The 26,082-nt window shown below is 42.2% G+C and overlaps 1 protein-coding gene across 1 annotated transcript in view; it reads left to right on the plus strand.

The window, feature by feature from the left end:
* Positions 1 to 26,082, plus strand: part of LOC146632982 (junction plakoglobin a-like) — a 127,564-nt gene that overhangs the window by 50,841 nt on the left and 50,641 nt on the right. The window contains exons 5-6 of the mRNA XM_085351256.1: positions 24,490 to 24,743; positions 24,837 to 25,075. Of these exons, the coding sequence (XP_085207382.1) occupies positions 24,490 to 24,743; positions 24,837 to 25,075 (493 nt within the window). The remainder of the gene's footprint in view (positions 1 to 24,489; positions 24,744 to 24,836; positions 25,076 to 26,082) is intronic.

Below are 26,082 nucleotides of genomic sequence, written 5' to 3' on the forward strand. Positions count from 1 at the left end.
TTTTCCATTTCCTGTGATTCATCTGTCTTCAATATGAAATAAATCTTCATGGTGCAAGATAATGCATCATGGTAAGTATGAAGAAACTTTGTGTTTTATCTTCATTTCGCTCTGTTTTGCTCTGCTTCAGTCATCTGACAGTCAGGGGAAGAAATAAAAGTCTGCTACATTTTTTTAAAAATTCACGCATCATCACACCTGTGCTGTTTGTAGACAGCTGGCCATTTCAAGCTCAGTTTGACATTGTGGTGCTTTGAAAATTCTATTCACATATGACATGTGAAGTAAAATGTCAAATGTAGACACAAGCTAGCTAAATAGAAAACTTAGCTGCAGGTTGTAAATGTACTTTTATTTCTCCACTGCATGCATGAAAGTTTAAAGTACATATCTAATAATTTAATTCGTTTTAGGCTACTTTGCAGCCCCAGCAAATTCCATGAAAATCAGAAATAAATACTTGCAGTTACTTTGGATTGTGGTTGTCCTCTGTCGCTTCATTCAGGAGCACTGCCTGTTTCCTTTGACCACTTTTCACATAATCTAGAAAATGTTTAAAATAACACTACAGGTAATTGAACTTATACACTAGTTCATCTCTGCTTTCTTTCAGCATGCCACCCAAATCTTTGTTGTTAAAGTCATTTGGTGTGCTTTCATTTGGGTTTTAAAATCACACTAATTCAATTGAGTGTTTTTCCCCCTTTCCTTTTCTTGAACACTGAACATGGCATGTTCATGGCACATGTAAACCAGCCCATCCTGCCCTCTGCATGTTTCAAACACACCTCCACCAACATACAGTCATTTGGGATTCAGGAGACTCACTAACTACATCTCATGATTCAAAAGCTCACATCCTCCTGTTTCTGTAATTCAAGGATGAAATTATTGTTTTACAATAATGTATATGTCTTTGTTTCATCCCAGCTGAATTCTTGCAGATACCTGTTAACAGATGTAAATCATTCATTTGAATTTACACAAAACTTGATATCCTTGGACAACAACTGGCTCACTAGATCAGACGGGTGTCTTTACTGCTTTATGGCACCTAACCTTTGGAATGGTCTGCCTAATCAAAAGAGATTAACTTTTTGACAAACTTCTATTACTTAAGTCTACGTAAATGTATATCATGCACAAGTATTCTTTCCTTGGGCCAACTTGCTGACTGACCTCACTAGCATGTTCTCTGTGCTTCTGTGTGTGAAGCTGACAAAGTATTTGTGTTAAAAGTGGAACACAGTTATAACACAGGATTTTCAATTCTACATTGCTTTTTCAAAAATGTTAGCATTTATAAAGGAGAACACTAGAAGTTCAAAATATCTCTTTAAGGGAAAGGTAATGATGATATTTTGTTGGGGGGGGGGGGGGGGGGGGGGTTGTTTGTTTGTTTTTCTTCGCCTGTCCCATTTGGTTCTTTTGCCATCAGAATTATTGCCAAAAGGCGAAGAAAGATGCCCAACAGATTTACTTTACCAAACGGACCATCCCAGCCTTGCCGTATTGGTCCAATTGATTCACCTTTTCTTTTATTGTCTATTTTATTTTATTTTCACCAGCTAAACATGGGACAGACTTGACTGCAGAAAAGAAAAGGTAGAAAGAACGAGGGGAAGAAAAAACAATGATAAAGGGCAAAAAACAAAAACCAACAAAACAAACAGACAAAAAATACATCTATCAATCACCTGGATCACCTGTTGAGAAAGAAAAAAGAGAAAACAAGCAAAAAAAGAGAGCAATACAATAAACAACATCATTGCGATGATCTATGTGAATATAACAGTCAATACTAAATATTAAACATTATTGTGCAGCACGTAAGATCGACAGAACACAGTGTGCTTTGAGGTAGGAGCCAAAAAGGGTGTAGTTTGTGGGTGTGATCACCCGTGTGTACACCTGTGAGCATGGACGCGCTTGTTTTTAAAAGGTTCCTTCATGTAATGATCTGCTAGGGAGTGTGGGGGGGCCACAGCCCCGTCCTCCAGGGCATGAAGCAGGTATGGAGGAGATCAAGACTCCAGACATCCAGAGGCCCCCAGAACACAAGAGACCAAGGAAGACCAACAGAGGGGCAGCCGCGCCACTGTCCCAGAAAGAGCTGAGGAGAGTCCCAGATGAGGGCTCACTCAGCAGCCGCGGAGCAGAAGCCGGGGGGGGGGGGGGGTTGCAGTGACGCGCCCGTGAGCTCCGCCGGCAGCCAACTGTGCCAGAGTGACCGAGCCCCAGGCCGAGAGGCCGAGGGCACCCCACCCCCGAATTGGCCCAAGTGAACCCCAGGCTCCAGGCCCCGACAAGCAGCCACCAGGAGTGAGCCGGTGGGTACCTGGACGCCCATCCCCAGACACAAAGAACCACCAATGCAGGGTGGGTGTCTGCCACCGGCAGGGGGAGTGGTGGGGGTGGATAGGCCTCCATACCTTGGAGGGCCTGAGATGTCCCTAAAGAGGTGGCGTCTGATACTCGACCTGACATACAGACACAGACATACAGGCACACACAGATACAAACATCCATTCCCACCCTCATGCTCTCATATGCACTTACTCCACACTCACCCAACGTGGAGACAGACATAGAGAGACACTGTACACACGATCACACTCCCCAAGCGTACTCTACGAACCGGGTCTAGGTACCCTTGCCCATGGAGGGGGGAACTGCACCCAGACCCAGGTGGTGTTACCCTTTTCCCTGCAGTGGGGAGAGGCAGACCGCCCCGACTCCACAGCAGCAGGGAGGCCCCACATTCCAGACCGCAGTCGGACAGCCAACTCCTCCTCCCAGCCCCCCACCCCAACAGGCAACAGAGAATGGGGGTGTGTGAAGACTCCAAACCTCCCTCCACCCGCTCATTGTAGTGTTGATGCATGTGTGTTCTAAGGTGCATTTAAAACCCAGGAGGGCATGGAGCTACCTGCCAGAGAGCAGCAGGTAAGCACATAGCCCCTCCTGATAGCCCTCAATGTAATGGGGAGGGAAGGAAGGCAGGGGCAAGTGGCCCCTCCCTGGGGCCAGCTCCCCCGCTGACCCCAGTAGGCACCCCCATATCCTGCAACCCACCAGGGAAAGGGGGCCCAGGCCCATCCAGACCGGGGCCCAGTTCAGCAGCCCCGCCGGGCCCCACAGATTCCGGGACAGCCCACCAGACCCCACCACAGAGAAAACTGCACCCACCCCGTCATCCACTCATCTCCCAGACAACACAAGACAATAGACACCCAGGCTGAGTTCTTTCTCCACCTCTCTTATATCTCCCCCACCTGCAGAGTGAGTTCCTGGAGAGAGGAGACCTCCTGCAAGATGTAACAGCCTCCCCCACCAGTTGAAGAGCCCCCCAGGTGGCTCGATGCACTGGCGGCACCCTGCGCCAGGGCTGGGCCTCCATACACCCACCTGCCCACGACCCCGGCGACACACCAACCAAGACCCAAGCCCCCAAGGCTCAGCCAGGGCCCCAGCCCAGAGACGGTGCACCCCCAGAACCCCACGCCCCCCCCCCCCCCCCCCCCCCCCCCCCCGATCCACCCAGGGGCAGCAAGGCTACCAGGTCAGTAACCCACGTCCATCAGCACAGACCCTCCCCTAGCCCCACTGCACGCAGCCACGAGGAAACCGTCACCTAAGAGCCAACAGAGCCCTTAACAGGCCATGACCGCTACCCCGGGTTGAGTCCTCCAAGGAAGATGCCTCCGGGGAATCCCCCAACGCCCCAAGCCTGTCCCTACCCCCACACCAATCACAACAGCAAAGGTGGGACCAAACTATGACCCCCCACCCCCACTAGGTGATGGATGATCTGATGTGGTGGCAGAGGCTGTATCAAGACTAATGTCATCTAATAGATAATTTCTATATTGGTTAGAATTAAGATTGTTTTTATTTTTCCAGTTCATGAGGACTGTTTTCTTGGCTATGCATAGGGCAGTGAAAACCATGTGGGCGATATTCTTTTCTGTAGTGACATTATCTAAGCTGCCCAACAAACACACTAAGGGGGAAGTTGGAATGTTACATTTCAGACACTTTGATAAGTCTTCACATATCTTGACATATCTGTCAGTGCGCCCCAGGGCAGCTGTGGCTACAATGTAGCTGCCATCACCAGTGTGTGAATGTGTGTGTGAATGGGTGAATGACTGAATGTAGTGTGAAGCACTTTGGGGTCCTTAGGGACTAGAAAAGCGCTATACAAATGCAGGCCATTTACCATTTACCATATCTCGCGCCAAAACTTCTGAACTGGTGGACAGAACCAAAGAGCGTGGATATAATTGTCCGGTGAATTGGTTTGGCAGTGTGAGCAGTTGTTGGTAGACCTAAAGCCCATCTTGAACATCCGATGACCTGTATAGTGCGCTCTATGTAATATTTTGTATTGAATTAATTGAAGACTGGGATTTCTAATTAGATGAAAGGTTTTTAAGCAAATCTGAGACCAGAAGTTTTGGTCTAAGTTAACTGATAAATTCGCTTCCCATTTTGCAATAGGAAGTGATATTGATTCATCTGTTTTAGAAAGCATTCTGTATATTTTGGATAGTAATTTGGGGGTTTTAAGAGTAAGAAATTGACCCACACTTGGTGGTGTTTGTAATTCAACTTGACTGAGGTTAAATTTCTTTTTTACTATGGATTTAATTTGTTGATATTCTAAAAATCTTTTCTTGTTGATCCCATATTGTGTAACTAGTCCGTCAAATGAAATAAATTCTGTTCCTTCTAGTATATGTTCTAAATATTTGATTCCTTTATCACTCCAATCTGAAAAGTTTATCATATTATTGTTTTGTAATATGTCAGGGTTGTTCCAGATAGGTGTACGTTTGCATGGGATTAATGAAGACGCCGTCAATTTTAGAAACTCCCACCATGCTGTCAGAGAAGAGCTGATGTTGATGCTTTTAAAGCATTCATGTCGTTGGATGTTTGAGCTGATAAATGGTAGGTCTGAGATCTCTAGATTATTGCAAAGTGCTTGTTCTACATCTAGCCAAGGTTCATCTAAGAGGGTGTGTTTTAGCCATCCTGAGATAAACTGAAGCCTGTTGGCTAAGAAGTAGTGCTGAAAGTTAGGCAGTTCTAGTCCTCCTTTATCCTTGGTCTTTTGTAGTGTTTTTAAGCTTATACGTGGGGGTTTATTTTTCCAAAGGAATTTGGACATACATGAATCTAGAGATCTGAACCAATCTTGTGGCGGTTTAGTTGGGATCATTGAGAATAAATAATTTATTTTTGGTAAGACCATCATTTTTATAGCGGCAACCCTTCCCATGAGTGATATGGGTAGACATTTCCATCTAGCCAGATCATCTTCTACCTTCTTTAAAAGTGGGATATGGTTTAATTTAGTTAGATCTGCAAGCTTGGGAGAAACATTAATACCTAAATATTTTATATTTCCCGATTGCAGTGGTGTAGAAGAGGAATTATGGAGGGAACAATTAACCGGTAGGACTGTAGATTTTGACCAGTTAATTGAGTAATCTGATATTCTTGCAAAAGAGTTTATCAATTCAATCACCCCAGAGATATTGGTTTGTGAATTTTGGAGAAAGAGTAACACATCATCCGCATAAAGGCTGATTTTATGTTCCACGTTCTTGCATTTTATGCCCTTAATTACTGAATTCTGTCTAATTGCTGCTGCTAGTGGTTCAATAAAAATTGCAAACAGTGAAGGGGAGAGTGGGCATCCCTGCCTGGTGCCCCTCAAGAGACAGAAGCTGGAGGATGTCTGGTCATTTGTTCTGACACAAGCTGTTAGGGAATTATATAATATTTTTAACCAGTTTATGAAAGAGGATCCAAAACCAAATTTGTTTAAAGTTGCAAATAGAAATTTCCAGTTAACTCTGTCAAATGCTTTTTCTGCGTCTAAAGAGAATATTGTAGTTTCTAGGTTTTTACTGTATGAGTAGTCTATTAAATTAAGTAATCTACGTGTATTTGTTGATGAGTGCCTACCTTTTATGAAACCAGTTTGGTCAGGATGAATTAAGAGGGGGGTTATTTTCTCCAGTCTCTTTGAGAGAGCTTTGCAGTCTACATTTATAAGGGATATTGGACGATAGCTTGAGGGATATACAGGGTCTTTGCCTGGTTTTAGCAGGAGATTAATGTTTGCAGAATTCATATTTGATGGAAGTCTGCCCTTTTCTTTAATTTCCAACAACGTTCTGTAGAAAACTGGTGCTAGAATCGACCAGAATTCTTTGTAGAATTCTGCAGGAAAGCCGTCTGGACCTGGAGCCTTATTATTGGGCATACTTATCAGGGCTTCCTGGAGTTCACCTGGTGTCAGTGGCAAATCCAGTGCCATTGCTTGAGTGTCCAATAATTTTGGAAGAGTTATGTTGTCCAAAAACTGATCAATTTCCTTTTTAGATGGGTTTATTTGTGGTGAATACAACGTTTTATAGAAATCCCTGAAAATGTTGTTTATTTGTATCGGTTCATATAATGTGTTCCCAGATGAATCTTGAACAGCACATATAGTTGTTTTTTCTTTCTTTATTTTTAGCTGGTTTGCTAGAAATTGACCGGATTTATTACCATGTTCATAATTTTGTAGGCGTAGTCTTTGTACTAAGAATTTTGTTTTTTTTATCAATTATCTCATTTAATTCTAGTTTCATTATATAATTTTTCAAGGGATCTTATATGTGTTTTCACTCTTGTATGCTTTTCATACAAGTTTCATACAAGACAGATAAAAACTTTATAAGATTTATATATATCTTTTCCATATGGGTTGTCTTGTATGGTGTATTGATAGTCATGTGCTTTTTGTATGCGCTGAGGTGTTTTTTTCTGTTCTCAAACTGATCTCCCTGTCGGAGCTCAGTCTGGGGGGAGTTCTTTTTTCTCCTCTTCTTTCCTCATGTTGTGTATTTTCCATTGTTATACCTCTTACCTGTCTTCCCCATGTGATGTTTGTGTAATGTATCTATGGTCGGAAGGGTAAGATGGCGCTGGCACGGCTGGCAGCCTTAACCCAATTTCCCTCGGGATGAATAAAGTATGATCAATCAATCAATCAATCAATCAATTAAATCTCCAGTTTTTACTTGGTGTAGTATTATTCTTGTGTATTAGTTTTAAAGATACAGGAGCATGATCGCTGACTAGTGATGGGTTGGTCCTCACATACAAGGTCTTAAATAATCAGGCCCCATCTTATCTTAATGACCTTGTAGTACCATATCACCCTATTAGAGCACTTCGCTCTCGCTCTGCAGGCCTACTTGTTGTTCCTAGAGTATTTAAAAGTAGAATGGGAGGCAGAGCCTTCAGTTTTCAGGCCCCTCTTCTGTGGAACCAGCTTCCAGTTTGGATTCAGGAGACACTGGAAGCTGGTTCCACAGAAGCTGGTTCCTAATCTTAAAAAACATTTTAAGATTAGGCTTCAAACTTTCCTCTTTGCTAAAGCATATAGTTAGGGCTGGTGACCCTGAATCCTCCCTTAGTTATGCTGCAATAGGTGTAGGCTGCTAGGGGATTCCCATGATGCACTGGGTGTTTCTTCTTCAGTCATTCCTTTTCACTCACTGTGTGTGTAAATTATTAGTTCTTATTCATCTTTGGCTCGCTTCCACAGCGTGTCTTTATCCTGTCATCCTCCCAACCGGTCACGGCAGATGGCTGCCCCTGCCTTAACCTGCTTGAGGTACTTACAATGAATGGCATTGCTTGCAGTAACACTGTAAAGAATCTTGGAATAATTTTTGACCAGGAAATATCCTTCAGTTTGGATATTAAACAAATATGTGGGACTGCTTTCTTGCAATTACACAGTATATCTAAAATTAAAAATATCATGTCTCAGAGTGATGCTGACAAACTAGTTAATGTTTTTATTACTTTATTACTAGGCTGAACTACTGTAATTCATTATTATCGGGTTGTTCTTAAAGCTTATTCTGAGTTTGACTCCACTATTTGGCTGGGGGAGTTCTGTGTGTCGTGTGCATGCTATTCCCAAGTCTGTCTCTCCAGGTCACAGTCCAAAGACATGCAGTTAGGAGGGCTAGGTTATTTGGTAATTCTAAATTGCTCATAGGTGTGAATGTAAGTGCAAATGGTTGTCTGTCTCTCTGTGTTTGCACTGCAACAGACAGGATGTATCCTGCCTCTGCCCTATGGTAGCTGGGATGGGTTCCCAGTCCATGTATGCTCGTAAAGTTGTAATTTTCAAAGTAGTGACTGATTACTAGGTAGGCAGAACACTATGCTACCATGCACTGTGCCAATAACCTATATATATATATGTGTGTTGATTAAGATGACTAGCTCATCAGGAAAATGTTCTCAAATGTAACAAAGTGTTGAGTAAGTAAGTATTAAGTAAGTATGAATTGTGTTTAAGTACTCATGTTGCAGGGAAATGATTAAGGTTTCTATGGAGTTAGTGAGTTAATTTGTTGGGTACAACTTTCAAAACCATTACAGTGTTGCATATACTAAGGATTTCTTGCGTATTACCTTCCAAAGCTGAGATGGCTGTGTCATCTGTTTTATGATTATTAAGTAATCTATCTAGCAATTATTCCTTTTCCTTGACTACAAAGTACCTTTAATGATGATGCAACCTGAGGCTCCATAATTAATATCATCTACCACCCATTTAGGGCATTTTAAAAATTGGTCTCCAGCTTCAGCAGCAGATGCTTCTATTCTACTTAGTTAATCGCAGCATTTATTCTGCCGTAAAGAGTTTAAATAAACGCATGCGTACTTATAATCCTAATGACTGCATGATCTTCTGGAAATGAAGGTATCAAATTGCATTTTAGGGGTTCAGTTCTTAAATCATCCGGATGGTGAGCAGTGGAACAGCAACAAGTGTTTGTTTGACAGTTGAAAAAGTGCAGGCTGTACACAGTAATCTCTGCGCAGAATAGCTGACTACTTTAGTGGGATCTGCATCCTTAATCACATATTTTCTTTCTAACCTGTGCACAGTAAGTCAGGTGGTGGAGGCACAATTGAGCTGATTTGTGTGTTTGTGTGTTGGACCATCATTTTCTTTTTTTACTGTCAGTTTTGCTATTTTTATTTTGATCAGTTTTTAAACACAGAATAATATGGTTAAGATTCAAAAAGATCACAAATTGGCTTTTCTTTTTATAAGATTAACAATGTGAGAAGCTTTTTTCGGGATTGCCACCACGACAAATCCTACTATATCGAATATGACTGTTTAAAAACTAGCAAAAGTAGGGAAAACTACTTTTCTATAACTGGCAAAGATACACTAATTGCATAACTATTTGTTAAAAACAAGAAACAAATGTAAGCCAGGAGAAAACAAGTTACATGACAAGGGAAATTAATTCCCAAGTACAGTTTTAGATTCAAAGGTTTCTAGACAATGTTGCCAATATCAGTGGCATACACTAAGGTTAAATTAAATGTGGATTTTTACACATTGGCTTGTTCTCTAAGTCCCTGTTTGTAAATTATATTAGGCTCAATCAACATATTATTCTGCCTAACACAAAATGTTAGTTTAAATGAATCAATACCAGTCACACTGACTGTCAGAATTCTCACCTTTGACACCTTTATACATCTTAACTGGAGCTAAACTCTACTCCCACAGCTGATTATCCTGTTAATAGTGTTGAATTATTATGTAGCTCCTCTGAAAAATAAATCCTCGAATCACTTCAGTCAAGTACTTGACCTCATAGTATAATTCTCAAACGCACATCTTAAAGTACATGACACGTGACCTGGAGAGGAAATAGCTTCTTATTTAGAGGGTCTTCATTTGACTTGGAAAATACTTTGTTACCCTATTAACCAAAGGCTGTCCATAAAGCAGGAGCATTTTATTACTTGTCACTGATTGAGGAAAACAGGAACAACCCCGGGTTTCTTCTCAACAGTACCACCAGGCTGCAAAAGAGTCAGAGCTCTGTTAAGTATTCCTTTAACATGACTTTGTGAATTTCTTGACAGAAAAAATTGTAACTATTAGAGTTTTGTTTTTGTTTTGTTTTTACATCTGTGCCACAGATTAAGTACAACAACTCTAATAGCTGCTGATATTTACTTAAATTATTTCTCTCTGATTGATCTTTCTGAATTGACTTTAATTGAATTGACTTTACTTTATTGACTCTTATGGCCTCTGACAGTGCACTCATCTCTGTGCTTGTTCTGTTAAACAGTATTCAATACCAGTGAGTGAAAAATTTGACCACATAGATCAGATTACACCATGGGCATCAACAGAACTGCACTGCAGTGGTTTGGATCATATTCATCTAAAATATTCCTGTTGGTGCATGTAAATGAAAGTACTTTGTACATTATATACAGTGGGGCAAAAAAGTATTTAGTCAGCCACCGATTGTGCAAGTTCCCCCACCTAAAATGATGACAGAGGTCAGTAATTTGCACCAGAGGTACACTTCAACTGTGAGAGACAGAATGTGAAAAAAAAATCCATGAATCCACATGATAGGATTTGTAAAGAATTTATTCGTAAGTCAGGGTGGAAAATAAGTATTTGGTCAATAACAAAAATATAACTCAATACTTTGTAACATAACCTTTGTTGGCAATAACAGAGGTCAAACGTTTACTATAGGTCTTTACCAGGTTTGCACACACAGTAGCTGGTATTTTGGCCCATTCCTCCATGCAGATCTTCTCGAGAGCAGTGATGTTTTGGGGCTGTCGCCGAGCAACACGGACTTTCAACTCCCGCCACAGATTTTCTATGGGGTTGAGGTCTGGAGACTGGCTAGGCCACTCCAGGACTTTCAAATGCTTCTTACGGAGCCACTCCTTTGTTGCCCGGGCGGTGTGTTTTGGATCATTGTCATGTTGGAAGACCCAGCCTCGTTTCATCTTCAAAGTTCTCACTGATGGAAGGAGGTTTTGGCTCAAAATCTCACGATACATGGCCCCATTCATTCTGTCCTTAACACGGATCAGTCGTCCTGTCCCCTTGGCAGAAAAACAGCCCCATAGCATGATGTTTCCACCCCCATGCTTCACAGTAGGTATGGTGTTCTTGGGATGCAACTCAGTATTCTTCTTCCTCCAAACACGACGAGTTGAGTTTATACCAAAAAGTTCTACTTTGGTTTCATCTGACCACATGACATTCTCCCAATCCTCTGCTGTATCATCCATGTGCTCTCTGGCAAACTTCAGACGGGCCTGGACATGCACTGGCTTCAGCAGCGGAACACGTCTGGCACTGCGGGATTTGATTCCCTGCCGTTGTAGTGTGTTACTGATGGTGACCTTTGTTACTTTGGTCCCAGCTCTCTGCAGGTCATTCACCAGGTCCCCCCGTGTGGTTCTGGGATCTTTGCTCACCGTTCTCATGATCATTTTGACCCCATGAGATCTTGCGTGGAGCCCCAGATCGAGGGAGATTATCAGTGGTCTTGTATGTCTTCCATTTTCTGATGATTGCTCCCACAGTTGATTTTTTCACACCAAGCTGCTTGCCTATTGTAGATTCACTCTTCCCAGTCTGGTGCAGGTCTACAATACTTTTCCTGGTGTCCTTCGAAAGCTCTTTGGTCTTGGCCATGGCGGAGTTTGGAGTCTGACTGTTTGAGGCTGTGGACAGGTGTCTTTTATACAGATGATGAGTTCAAACAGGTGCCATCCATACAGGTAACGAGTGGGGGACAGAAAAGCTTCTTACAGAAGACGTTACAGGTCTGTGAGAGCCAGAGATTTTCCTTGTTTGAGGTGACCAAATACTTATTTTCCACCCTGATTTACGAATAAATTCTTTACAAATCCTACCATGTGAATTCATGGATTTTTTTTTCACATTCTGTCTCTCACAGTTGAAGTGTATCTCTGGTGCAAATTACTGACCTCTGTCATCATTTTAAGTGGGGGAACTTGCACAATCGGTGGCTGACTAAATACTTTTTTGCCCCACTGTATGCTTTCCTAAGACATTATCATTAGAAACACTCCGTACATTTTCAGTGCTATGCAGATGACACCCAGCGTTATTTATCGATTCAGGCAGATGACACAAATTAATTAATTAAACTACAGGAAGGTCCTAAATATATAAAGGCCTGGAAATCTGTAATTTCCTACTAAGGTTATTGAACTCAGTCCTAAAAAAATCTTAGACATTTTGGTAAAAATTATTATGTTAGAGTGGGTCATACAGTCACATTTTCCACCTTATATTTATAAATATAACAATTTGATAAATTTTTTGTGGCATTTTTCTTGTTTGATTATAGAGTCACAAATCCAGAAATAAGATTGGGATGCAGTGTAAGATAGATATGCTAATACACTCAGATGAACTCCAAAGCTCATGAACCCATATTTTATACAGAGGACAATAGAGACCTTCAGAGGCTTCGTTAACACTCTTTAGTATGCCTTCTTTCTTCTTCTTTATTAACAGACTTTTAGGAGAGGAATGCCATCCCCTTGTTTTATTATTTTAATTCATTCCAAATGTTTATAGATGGTGAAAGGTCTGGATTGCAGGTTGTTAGGTTCAGCACATGGACTCTTTTACTATGAAGCCATGGTGTAACAGCTATAGTGTGGCTCGGGAGGTAGAGCAGGTCATCTTTTTGATCGGAAGGTTAGTGGTTTGATTCCTGGCTCCCGCAGGTTGCATGTCAAGTATCCTTGGGCAAGATACTAACCCCCAAGTTGCTCTCTGATGCATCCATCAGAATATGAATGTTAGTTAGAATTCAACTTTATTGTCATTGCACATGTCACAGGTACAAGGCAACGAAATGCAGTTTGCATCCATTAGCTATATCTACCATTAGATATAGATATATTACAAATATATATTAACAATAATATAGATATGTAAGTATATTACAGAAATGGGTCTATTATGGTATGTTATAATGTACACGGTATGAAGTATGTTGTGAATATTCTATAACTATAAGTATGTACAGGCTGTAGTGAGTACAAGCTATGTACAGGCTATGAACAGGATATAAATATGAAAAACTATACAGAATATGAAATAAAAAACTTTACAGAATCTGAGATATACAGCTATACAGAAATGGGAACTATGCAAGTTGTAAACAGTTGTAGGGTTAAAAATTATCGTATGTACAGAATGATTATTTACACAGAGCTATACAGTAGTGCACATGTTCTTCACGCCACACTGTGCCATCTTTCGCTGTCTCAGTCCCCAAACAAGCTCTCTTTTTCGGTGTGCCCCGCTGGGCACTGGGTGTGCCCCGCTAAGCGGGGTACTGTGACGGGGCACACCCAGTGCTCTATGATTGGTGCACAATCATCTCTATGATTGTGCACCAATCAGAGCACTGGGTGTTTTTTGTACTGGGTATATATATGACACAATCTCACTGCACTTAGCCTAACCCTTCATTGCCCTGAAGAATTCTGTGGTGTACGGACCTCCTCTCCAAGGAAAGAAAATGCAGAGAAGACTCACCACTCAGCAGGCGTTGGAAATGATCCTGACGGAAGTCGACCCTTGTGACTCGGATGGAGAAGACCTAGAAGTTCAGCCGGATTCGGACTCAGAGCTGTCTGATCAGTCTTCCGGTTAGTTTCATTTCATGTTATTTCCTTTTTCATTTCAAACAAGTAAGTGGATGTAGTTAGTAAGTTTGTTTGACCTTCCCATTGCTCACAATTTGAATTTGTTCACACTGCAGATGAGGAGACTGCTTCTCCACCGAAAAAGAGAGCTTGTTTGGGGACTGAGACAGCGAAAGATGGCACAGTGTGGCGTGAAGAACATGTGGGGACCCGTCTCCCTTTCACCCCAATAGAACCGTACGCTGCAGATGGAGAGCCAACGGCTAAGGCCAGGAGAAGTATCTCGAGTCGCCTTCAGAGCTTCCTGTGTTTCATCACTCTTGACATGCTTCATAGCATTCAAGAATGGACTATTCAACATGCACAGCAAACAGAGCATGTTCATTGGTTCATGGACCTCCCTGAACTAATGGCATTTATTGCAATTGTCATCTTGCGGGGGGTTTACAGGGTTCCATCGGTAAATGACTGCTGGTCAGCAAACCTGGGAAACCCACAGATAATTGGAACTATGGCACGAAACCGCTTCCAAGACATCATGCAACACCTACGCTTTGATGACAAGTCCACCCGCAGTGATCGAGCAAAGACTGATAAGTTCGCTGCAATTTCCAGTGTGTGGGGATCATTTGTCACCAACTGCATCACGTGCTACAACCCTGGTCTACATATCACCGTTGATGAACAGCTTTTCCCATCAAAGACTCGGTGCTGTTTCCTGCAGTATATTGCAAGTAAACCGGACAAGTTTGGGATCAAGTTTTGGGTGGCCTGCGACCTAAAATCCAAGTACATTTGCAATGTCTTCCCATATCTTGGCAAGGACCCCAATCGTCCCACTGGGGAGAGACTTTCTGAAAATGTAGTAATGAGGCTGATGGAACCATTCCTAGACAAGGGCAGAAATGTTACCACGGACAATTTCTTCACATCGCTTTCACTTGCGCAAAAACTTCTTGGACGGAAAACCACCATCCTCGGCACAGTCAACAAGATTCGCAGGGAAATTCCTCAATCCACTAGACAGACAGATCGCAATGAATTCACCACTCAGGTATGTTGCAGGTCTTTTGTGGTTCTATGTTTATGTGTTTCATTGTGTGTAAAAGGGCTATGGAAATAACAATTTATCTTATTTCTTAGGTGTTTTCAACCTCTGCTGCCACGCTGACGGCGTATGCGGCCAAACGGAAGAAGACAGTCTATATTCTTAGCAGCATGCACAGCGTGGTTCAGACTGATAACACTACCAAAAGGAAGCCAAACACTGTCACCCTTTACAACAAAACAAAGTGTGGCGTGGATGCGATGGACCAGATGGTTCGGGAGTACACTGTCCGCAAAGGAACACGGCGCTGGCCAGTCGCCGTGTTTTATAACATGATTGACATGGCAGCACTGAATGCACATGTGCTGTATCAAGCATGCACCGGGACGAAGGAAAGACGGGTGGACTTCCTGGTGGAGCTTGCAAGGGAGTTGGCTCGCTCTCATGTAGCTGCGAAGAAGGCAAGAAAAGATCAGTTGCTTCGGACACAACCCTCCACACCGAGCCCTGGAAAAAGGGCCACGTGTCAGGTCAAACACAGATGCAAAAAAAATCAGGCCACTGTGCGATGTGTTCACTGCTACAGGTACACATGTGGTAAATGCAGACGACAGATACCGTGGCAGTGCCAGGATTGTGAGTGATTGCTGAAAATGTTGAAATAAAATAAAGCATATAGAAATAAATTGACTGATATTATAAGAACGAGCAAACAACTTTATTATAGAAGAAGATTATATGAAAATAAAAACAATATAAAAGGAACTTGGGATGTGTTAAACAACTTAATTAAACAAGGATCTTCTGGAACATCATATCCTGAATATTTTACTGATGCAAATGGTGAAAATCACAACATGAGTAATATTGTCGATGGGTTCAATAAATTCTTCATAAATGTTGGCCCTGAACTAGCAGCAGACATCCCGTGTCATAAAAATGAAAATATCAGTAATATAAAATCAAATCCCTTTTCACTGTTCCTCTCAGCTACAAATGAGCAAGAAGTAATAAATATCACATTAAAATGTAAAAGTAAGTCTTCAATGGATTATCATGACATAAATATGTCTGTAGTTAAACAGGTTATTCTGAATATTGCTAGTCCCTTAACATATATCTGTAATTTATCATTTCAGTCCGGTTGTTTTCCAAAAAAAATGAAAATTGCGAAAGTAATACCACTATATAAAAGTAATGACAAACACAGTTTTACCAATTATAGGCCTATTTCTCTACTGCCTCAATTCTCAAAAATTCTAGAAAAACTTTTTAATTCAAGATTAGAAAAATTCCTTGAAAAACATCAAATAATAAATGTTGGTCAGTATGGTTTCAGAACGCAAAGAACCACTTCAATGGCGATAATTGAGGCAGTAGAAGAAATTACTGATACACTGGATAAAAATAAATATGCAGTTGGTATTTTTGTTGACCTCAAAAAGGCCTTCGACACAATCAATCACTCAATTTTACTGGATAAATTGGAAAGATATGGTATTCGAGGGAAAGCTGGTAACTGGTTAAAAAGTTACCTAACAGGTCGGGAACAATATGTTAGCATAGGGCATTACCATTCAGAGAAACTTGGTATTACATGTGGTGTTCCCCAAGGGTCAGTGTTGGGACCAAAACTTTTCAATGTATACATAAATGATATTTTTGATGTTTCTCAAGTACTTAAACTCATACTGTTCGCAGATGACACCAACATATTTTTCAGTAGCGATGATTATACTGATCTTGTAATGACCGTAAACAGGGAGATAAAATTAATAAAAAAAGGGATGGACATAAATAAATTATCATTAAATATAAATAAAACTAAAGCAATGTTTTTTGGTAATTTAAAATATAATATAGAATTACCAATTATCATTGAAGGTGTACCAATTGATAATGTGAGTGAAAACAAATTTTTGGGAGTCGTAATTGATAACAAAATTTCATGGAAACCCCACGTCAGACACATAAAAACCAAAATTTCCAGAAGCCTCGCAGTTTTGAACAAAGTGAAACAATTCCTTGATAAAGATGCACTTCGTACTCTGTACTGTACCCTGGTTCTTCCATATCTTACATATTGTGTGGAAGTGTGGGGAAATACATATAAAAATACAACTAATCCATTAGTCACAGTACAGAAACGAGCACTGCGTATTATTCACAAGGCTGGTTATCTAGATCATACTCACAAACTCTTTCTTCAGGCAAAGTTACTTAAATTCCAGGATCTGGTTAATTACAATACATCCATAATTTTGTATAAAGCTTTTACTAAACTTTTACCGGCAAATTTACAAACTAGATTTGAAATTCGAGAAAAGGTTTATAATGTGAGAGGCTTTGGAGAATTCAAATTACCCAGAACTCGAACAACCCGTAAAGGTTTTTGTGTGTCTGTATGTGGTGTGAGAATCTGGAACAGTCTGAGTTTACAATTGAAACAATGCAAAAATATTCATAGATTTAAATTCCTCTACAAACAGTTGGTCTGGTCACAGTATACTCAATGATGCTTTTAGTGTGCTCTGTAATGTCTGTTCTCTTACCATTGCTGCTATGGATTCCAAAATAAAAAAATAAAAAAAAAGTGTGCGTATGTATGTACATATATGTACTTGTGTGTGTAGATATATATGTATGTATATGTATGTGTGTCTGTTACTTGTAGTTATTACTGCCTGTTACCTGTGGTAATGCAATTTATAATTTATATATTCTGTATTCAGTTATGAAGGCTCTAATTGTTGGTTGCGAGCTGCCGCTTAGATGCTTGTATCTGCCCGGGGCTGTTGATGGGTCTGTATGCAATGATGGGCGTAGCTGCGGGAAGTTTATTGTTTTTTTTTGTTGATGAGTGAGTATAGGGGTGGGATTTAATAAGTTTTCTTCGTCCCACTCCTTTTTCAGGCAAGTTTTGTTTTTTGTTTTGTGTATTTTATGTTCAATATAGGTATTTGTTGTGCCTGAAAATGAATAAATAAATGAATGAATGAAATGAAATGTACTCACTCACTTTTTATCATTATTTGTAAATATGTGTACAAATGGTTGGTTTTTTGTACTGTTTTCATCAATAAATGTCAGCAACAAAGGACATACAAAGGACATGTGTTGATTTCTCCCTAAGATGGCAAACTGAAACACTCCACTCCCCCACCCCCTCAATCACTCACCCCCACTCCCCTCCCTCCAGAATTCCTAGGTAACGACCTAATCTACATATGAATGACTAGCCAATTTAGCTTCCACTTCCAGCATTTGACTGCTCTCCGGCTTTTAAAGGTAGAACGGTAGAAGCCTGGCAATCCCAGTGTTAAGATAAATGAGGGTGTGGATAGTTTCTACAGAGGCTGTATAAAGTGCTGGTGGTTGTGAGTGGTGGTTCAGTCCATGTTATTATTGTGTGTATGAGGGTACAGTTGTCCAGTGTGTGTGTGTGTGTGTGTGTGTGTGTGTAGGTGGTTGTGGGTTTTTGTATCTCCAGTCCATGAGTTTAACGTGGGTCAGATGTCAGGAGGCAGAGTTCAGGAGTCTGACAGCTGTGGGGAAGAAGCTGTTCCGGTACCTGGAGGTCTTAGTCCGGAGGCTCCTGTAGCGCCTCCCAGAGGGCAGGAGGGTGAAGAGTCCATGTGATGGGTGACTGGGGTCTTTGATGATTTTCCCAGCTCTTTTCAGACACCGCTTCCTGTAGATGTCTTTTATGGCAGGAAGTGGTGCTCTGGCGATGCGCTGGGCAGTTTTCACGACCCTCTGCAACGCCTTCCGGTCCGAGGCAGAGCAGTTCCCGTACCAGACTGTTATACAGTTGGTCAGGATGCTCTCGATGGTGCAGCGATAGAAGTTCACCAGGATGTCTGAGGACAGGTGGTTCTTCCTCAGAGTCCTCAAGAAGAAGAGGCGCTGGTGAGCCTTCTTGACCAGCTTGGAGCAGTTGGTCGTCCAGGTGAGATCCTCGGAGATGTGGACTCCCAGGAACTTGAAGCTGCTCACACGCTCCACAGCCGTCCCCTTAATGTGGATGGGTGGATGTGGGTCAGCATTCCTCCTGTAGTCCACGATGAGCTCCTTGGTCTTCTCGGTGTTAAGCAGCAGGTTGTTTGTGTCGCACCACTCAGCCAGACGATCCACCTCCTCCCTGTAGGCGGCCTCATCGTTGTCACTGAGGAGGCCAATCACCGTGGTGTCATCTGCAAACTTAATGATGGTGTTGGAACCATCAGCAGGTCTGCAGTCGTGGGTGAAGAGGGAGTAGAGGAAAGGGCTCATCACACAGCCTTGTGGTACACCGGTGTTCATTGTGATTGTAGATGAGCAGCGGTTATCCAGCCGGACATGTTGGGGGCGGTTGGTCAGGAAGTCCAGTAACCATTTGCAGATGAGGGAACTGATGCCCAGGTCTGTCAGTTTCCTGATGAGTTGTGAGGGGTGGATTGTATTGAATGCTGAACTGAAGTCTATAAACAGCATTCTGGCGTAGGTGTTGTTGTTGTCCAGGTGTGAGAGGACAGAGTGCAGTGCGATGGAGACTGCATCCTCTGTGCTCCTGTTCTGGCGGTATGCGAATTGGTGGGGGTCCAGGGTGGGGGGGAGACAGGATTTGAAGTGTGCTAGGACCAGCTGCTCTAAGCACTTAGTGATGATGGGGGTGAGTGCTACTGGGCGGTAGTCATTGAGGCAAGATGGGTTGGAGTTTTTGGGTATCGGGACGATGGAGGTGGATTTGAAGCAGGCCGGTACCACAGCGTGGGCCAAGGACAGACTGAATATGTCTGTCAGCACTCCTGCAAGCTCCCCAGAACACGCTCTGAGAACACGCCCGGGGATGCCATCAGGACCTGCAGCCTTGTGGACATTGATCCTGCTCAGCACCGCTCCTACATCGGTGGGGGAGAGAGTCAGAGGTTGGTGGTGTGGCGTCACGTCTGCTTTGGTTGTGGTTGTGGGGTTCCCTCGCTCAAAACGAGCATAAAAGTTGTTGAGCTCGTTGAGGAAGGAGACATCAGAGGATGCGGGGGAGGGTTTGGTGGTCCTGTAGTCTGTGATGGTCTGGAGTCCTTGCCACATGCGTCGGGGGTTGGAGTTGGAGAAGTGTTCTTCTACCTTCTTTTTGTAATGTGTTTGGCTTTTTTGATGCCCTTCTTTAGCTTAGCTTTGGCTGTACTGTAGGCGTGTGCATCTCCTGACCTAAAGGCAATGTTGCGGGCCTTCAGGAGGAGACGAACATCCCGGTTCATCCAAGGCTTCTGGTTGGGGTACATGGATCCGTTTCTGGGTGGTGACACTGTCTGTGGTTTCGGAGATGTACTCCAGTACAGATGAGGCGTACTGGTCCAGGTCTGTGTGGGTGAACATATTCCAGTCTGTGTTTTTAAATCTGTCCTGGAGCACTGCGTCTGTCCCCTCTGGCCACACTTTAATTGTCCTCACAGCAGGTTTCACACGTTGGATGAGTGGTGAATAGGGCTTTGGAGTTGACGTCACACCGCAATGCATTATGGGAGCGCAGCGCCATTTTTGGGGTCTACGAATCAAACCAAACACACTGTGTTGGAACGACGACTACAAGAAAGATGCTTAAAAGCAGCTCAAAAGAGAATGAACTGTATAGAGACCGATTTCATTCAGAGGCGAAGCAGCGGTACTTGCAGAAAATAGCGTGCATTGGAAATGTGGACCCGTATGAAATAAGGCCGTGGAGTAGAAACCCTGAAGACCGCTATTGACGTAGCCTGACATATTCTCGTACCTTGTCTGTGGAGTCAGCGCGTACAAGTCGTCATTCAAGCAAAGGTAAGTCAGCTTGAGTACTGCGAGTGAAATGCGTTTGATTTCCCTGCAAACATTCAGATTAGTGCAGCATAAATTCATTCATGAGGGGAAATGACAGTGAGAACATGTGGAGGCTGTTAGGTGGATAACATAATGAGTTCAGTGCACTGTTGTGACACTGTCCTGAAGGATTGTTATTCTTTCTGGTTAAAGAAATTGCACTAATTTATTAATGTTTATTATAAATAATCCTTATTATACATCTTGCTTCCATGTTTGTATCTTGTGTCACTAAAAATACATTTTATTTTAATTTTATATATTGATCAATGACCTGCAGAATCTCCTTATCATATTAAGTGATTCATAATTGTCACTTTATGCTTTCTCCATCTCTAAAGTGATGACATCCTTGCATTACATCCTTTAGGTTCATTTTCTGCAGGCAGGTTTCTGACAGAGAACAGGCAGATTTAGAATATAACATGCAGCGTTCTATAGATGGACACATAAAAAAATGAAAAATTACATGTATGTGCTAACTTTCTAAACACTTTGTTACATTTATGATAAAGTAGATAAAACACATTTACGTCGGCCTTGGCTCATTAGTTCTTGTCTTTAAATGAACTTTGTCTGTGTGTGTTTCAGGTCCTGCACTCTCAAAGACTGAATGAACCAGCATTGCAGCCATGGGTCACTGTGAGCATCACAGGGAAGGTTGAAGCCGCCCACTGCACCTGTATGGCCGGAGTCGCAGAGACCTGCAGCCATGTCGCTGCTCTTCTGCTCTTGATCAAAACATAAACAGACCATCTGTAGTGACAGGTAAAAGGATGGGGTCCTCAAAACAGAAAAATCCCACCTGCTACTTTGGAGGAGTTGTCACTGCTATTGGATACTTTGCTAGAACACAGTAAAGCTGTGGGTTGTGGGAATGACCCATAATGTTTTATCTAGGGGTCTAGATTTATGCCTGTAGTGCACTGTCATGTAAATAATTTGCATTTACTGAATATATACTGACTGAGTCCCACTGTTCAAAAGTTGAATAAAGAAACAAACTAATTTTTGCCTCTTTTTTTTTTTTTATTGAAACCACCTTATAGAACATCACATCAGTTACAATGTAGAATCCATGTCATTTATAGTTTACAAATGACAAAATGTTTACACAAAATCATGAGTGTTTACATGACATCACCCACTACTAACATTATTTACTGTATCTTTTGAAAAAATACAGCAATTTTAACAGCACAAGACTTAAGAATATTTAACAGGAGCAGGTTTCATTCTTCCCTGGTTTTATTATCACACTGTTCACCAAAACGGCAGCAAACCTTCACCATCTTATCATATATATCATATTTCATATTTCACCATCTTATCCAGAAGGGTCACCTCTTCACCCTCACATGGAAGAAGTAATCTGATTGGCATGGTGGTATGTTTGCAGCAGGTCTGTTCTGCCCTCGCACTTAACTAGGCAGACAGACAACCATCATCCCATGTAGAAAAACCACACCGTTGTTCCTTTCTGGTGGATTTATTTGATTGGATGCATAGCATGGCTTTGTCGAAATACATGAATGGATGAATGGTAAAAAGACTGTGCTGGCTTAAGAGGTAGCATAGGCAGGCACAGGAGTAGCAAACTGTCCTTCTCCCGTTAGACAGGAAGTAATGAGAAGTAGCACTTCCGGTAGAATGTCAAAATAAAATGAACAGTGTGCCAGAAACGAATAAAGATTGCATGAACTTGTATAACACTACATAACATGAGTGGTGACTCTTAAGGAGCCAGAACAAGGTCCCTTGTGTAGCACTGGAACCCAGTCACGATGTTTCATCCATTTCATAGGCTGGTTTGCTGCAATAATGCCAAATAATTAGCATCTGTATAGATAGAAGGTAGTTCTGCAAAATCACTCAGTAGGATGTTTGTTCTAATTTGCTATGACCTCAGAGCGCATCGAAAATAAAACTAATAGGCTATAAAGAGAGATATGAACATATTTAGAACTTACCAGAATGAAAATGTCTGGAGCACCAACAGATATCTGGAGATGGAAGAGAACTGGATATCAGCTCGTCTCACAGCTGCTATCCAGGCTAGACGCCTTCGTTTGGTAACATCAATACACGAGCTGCCTCATGTTGCTTCCAGGTTGGGAAAGAATGAAAAGATAAACCATTTTCAACCTTATTCTCTTGCCGGTGTTGTGTGTGACTTCGCTCCCTTTTCACTTGCGCTAGACCCCCAAAATGGCGGATCGGGCCAAAATCCTTTCCACGCCCACCCCCGTGACATCACGCTCCGAAGCCCTATACCTAGGTGTGAGGAACAGGGAGAGATGGTCCGATTGTCCAATGTGGGGGAGGGGTGTGGCTTTGTAGGCTCCAGCCAGGTTGGAATAAACATGGTCTAAAGTCTTGTCCCCTCTGGTGTGGCAGGAGACATGTTGGTGGAATCTGGAGAGGACTGTCTTTAAGTTGGTGTGGTTGAAGTCGCCAGCAACAATAAAAGCAGCCTCGGGGTGTTTATTCTGGTGTTTGTTAATGGCTGCAGAAAGTTCTTTCATGGCCAACCTAGCATTAGCGTCGGGGGGGATATACACGGCAGTGAGTATGATAGAAGTGAGTTCTCTGGGGAGGTAATAAGGTCTGCATTTGACCATTAAAAACTCCGCATTAGGTGAGCAGTGACTCTCGGTAGTAGTGGAGTTCATGCACCAAGCATTGTTAATATAAATGCACAAACCTCCACCTCTGGTCTTGCCGGAGTCATCTGCTAGCCGGTCGGCTCGGTGTGTGTGGCGTCCTGCTAACTCGATAGCATTGTCCGGGCAGCTGTTGTTCAACCATGTTTCAGTGAAAAACATGACATTTGAGTCCATAATCCGTCTGTTGTTAGTGATGGAGAGCCGTATCTCATCCATTTTGTTTGCCAGAGAACGGATGTTGGTGAGGAAAATACTGGGTAAAGGCAGCCGGTGTGGTGTTAGCTTTAGCTTAGCCCGTAGCCCTCCGCGCCTACCTCGCCTTTGTTTACGATCTCGGTGCCGTCTGTGTGCACTTCCACCCGGCCGGGGAGAGTGGGCAGCCTCCGGTGTTCTGGAGATCTCTGGGATGAGTCAGAGATCGGCGATAAAACTGTTGGAGTTATGAGTCCAGATGTCCAGAAGCTCTTGTCTGCTGTAGGTCAGCAATTCTGGATGAATAATCTGATGAAAAGTAGATAAAAAACCGCTAAATAGCAGATTCTGGAGAGACACTGAGCCTCACGTTGTTCACGCGCCACCATCTTGGTCACCAGTAGTTAGTGAGCACTTAAAAGCATAGAAGGAAGTGCTTGTGTGAATGGGTTTTCATGGGTGAATGTGGTGAATTGCTCTTCGAGTGCTCCAGGAAAGTAGAAAAGCACTATACAAAAATCAGTCCAGTTGCCATTTAGTCCAGTATGTGGTTTAGCATTGTCCTGCTCTAATATGTCTTGATGAAAGCATATGGTGTTCTAAAATTTATATATACCTTTAAATAATATAATAATATATATAATATAATAATTTTATATATACCTTTGAGCATCGATGGTGCCTTTCCAAACAAACTGGTAATTGCATATACACTAATGCAACCCCTTACCACAATGGAGGCAGACTTTGAACTGATTGCTGATGGACCTTCTCTTCTTTAGTCCAGAGGATCTTTTCCATAAAATAATTACAATTTTTGATTCGTCTGACCATAGAAAAGTTTTTGAAGAGCAAGGAGGTCCTGCGTTAAACTCTTTTTTAAAATCCTGTAAATGCGATAAGTTGATTGATACCACAGGCACGTCTGCTAGAAGGGTAAGGGGTAACACAGGCGGTTGCCAGTATTTTCCAGCCTTCTGTTGTGCCTGTGCCAACTTCTTTGAGATGTGTTCTTGTCACCAAGTTCAAAATGAGCTCATGTTTTTCCTGAAATAAAATGTTGTAGCTTGAGCATTTGATTTGCTTTTTTAAATTCTTCTACTGATGGCATATGGGTTTATGAGATTTGCAGTTTACACACACTGTACCATAACTCTTGTTGCCATCTCCCTCCAACAGATTTAGAAGCTCAGTACTCTCTTACCCGGGCTCAGCGGGTCAGGGCTGCCATGTTTCCAGAGACTCTGGTAGAAGGGGAGGCAGCCATGCCTGTCCAGTCAGATCCCTCACAGCAGAGCAATGTGCAACGACTGGCTGAACCTTCTCGGCTGCTAAAGACAGCTCTCGTCCACCTGATAAACTACCAAGATGATGCTGAACTGGCCACCAGGGCAGTGCCAGAACTCACCAAGTTGTTGGGAGACGAGGATCCGGTACAGAGCTCACACAATCAATTACTAAGGATTAGCTTGTTGAACACCAAGGAAACAGTGTTTTTTTAGATGGCTAGCTTCTTTATTTTCTAGGTTGTCGTGAACAAGGCGGCCATGATTGTCAACCAGCTAACCCGTAAGGAGGCCAGTCTCCGCGTGCTGGTGCAGTCTCCAGCCATGGTGGCATCCGTGGTGTGTGCCATGACGACAACAACTGACATGGAGACGGCACGTTGCACAGCCAGTGTGCTTCACAGCCTATCGCACCAGAGGGAGGGACTGCTGGCCATATTCAAGGCTGGAGGGATACCAGCACTGGTCCGAATGCTAAGGTACAAATACTTAGATTGTTGTTATTAGAATTATGTTCAATGATTTTGCCTTGTCAGCACTTAGGCTAAAACATTATGCCAAACTGCCTTCTATACACCAGAGGCTTTGCTATACTTGGTAGCAGAATCTGGCAAATTGTGTCCTGTTATCTGGACGTAGTGATTATGCTCATTGTCAACGTGGTTTGGCAACGTTACCTTGAATCTAAACCTTGTACATCTGTTGCAAGCAGGACTTTAAAGTATTGAACATTTCAGTGCTTGAAATATGTTTTAAGGGCTTTGCAGAAAAAATGGCTGGGAATGACGTTCATGAAATGAAGTACATAAAGATGAAATAATAATGAACATTTCTAGTACTATAATTGATACAAATAAAAAATAACAATTTGTACAATTATAAATAAGGCAAGCATATGGCAACTTAAAATACTTACATACTGAAAAGCAAAACACAGAGGAAGGCCATTACAAATGCTCTAAATATGAATCTTTGACTTATTAATGTCCAGTCCAAGATGTAAAAAAAACCCCAAACAAACTGCTGGTCATTTTGAATACAGCACTTACTAAGAATGCAACCACCAACTTTCTTTTACACTTTTCACTGATTGTCTATGTTAGGTTTGTAGCATAAACCTATTCGCTGGAACGTTAAGACAATATAATTACACTGCTAAGCAAGACACAAATAGGCAAAGTTCTTCATGTTACTCGTGCACGGGAGAGAACCGGACAACCGCTTGACTCCAGTTGGTCTCGTCCGTCCTCCTGTAACACTGCCCTTTTATTGAGGTTACATGAATATGCATAGGTTCATTAACATACGACGTCTACATACAAACAAAGAGTACCTTGCCTGTGTGTATGCGTGTGTGTATGTGTGTGTTGCTGATCAAAGGGTTAAACATCCTTGGTCAGGAAGAGGGTAGCCTCCCCCTCACCCTAGATGGTTCATCCTAGATAACACGGTGAGGAAGTCCTGCAGTTCATCTAAACAAAGAGCA

The sequence above is a fragment of the Diplotaxodon limnothrissa genome, linkage group LG4 (assembly GCF_057381915.1).
Source record: "Diplotaxodon limnothrissa isolate DT_005_m linkage group LG4, D_limnothrissa_male_GT1.1, whole genome shotgun sequence".
Classification (NCBI taxonomy): Eukaryota; Metazoa; Chordata; class Actinopteri; order Cichliformes; family Cichlidae; genus Diplotaxodon; species Diplotaxodon limnothrissa.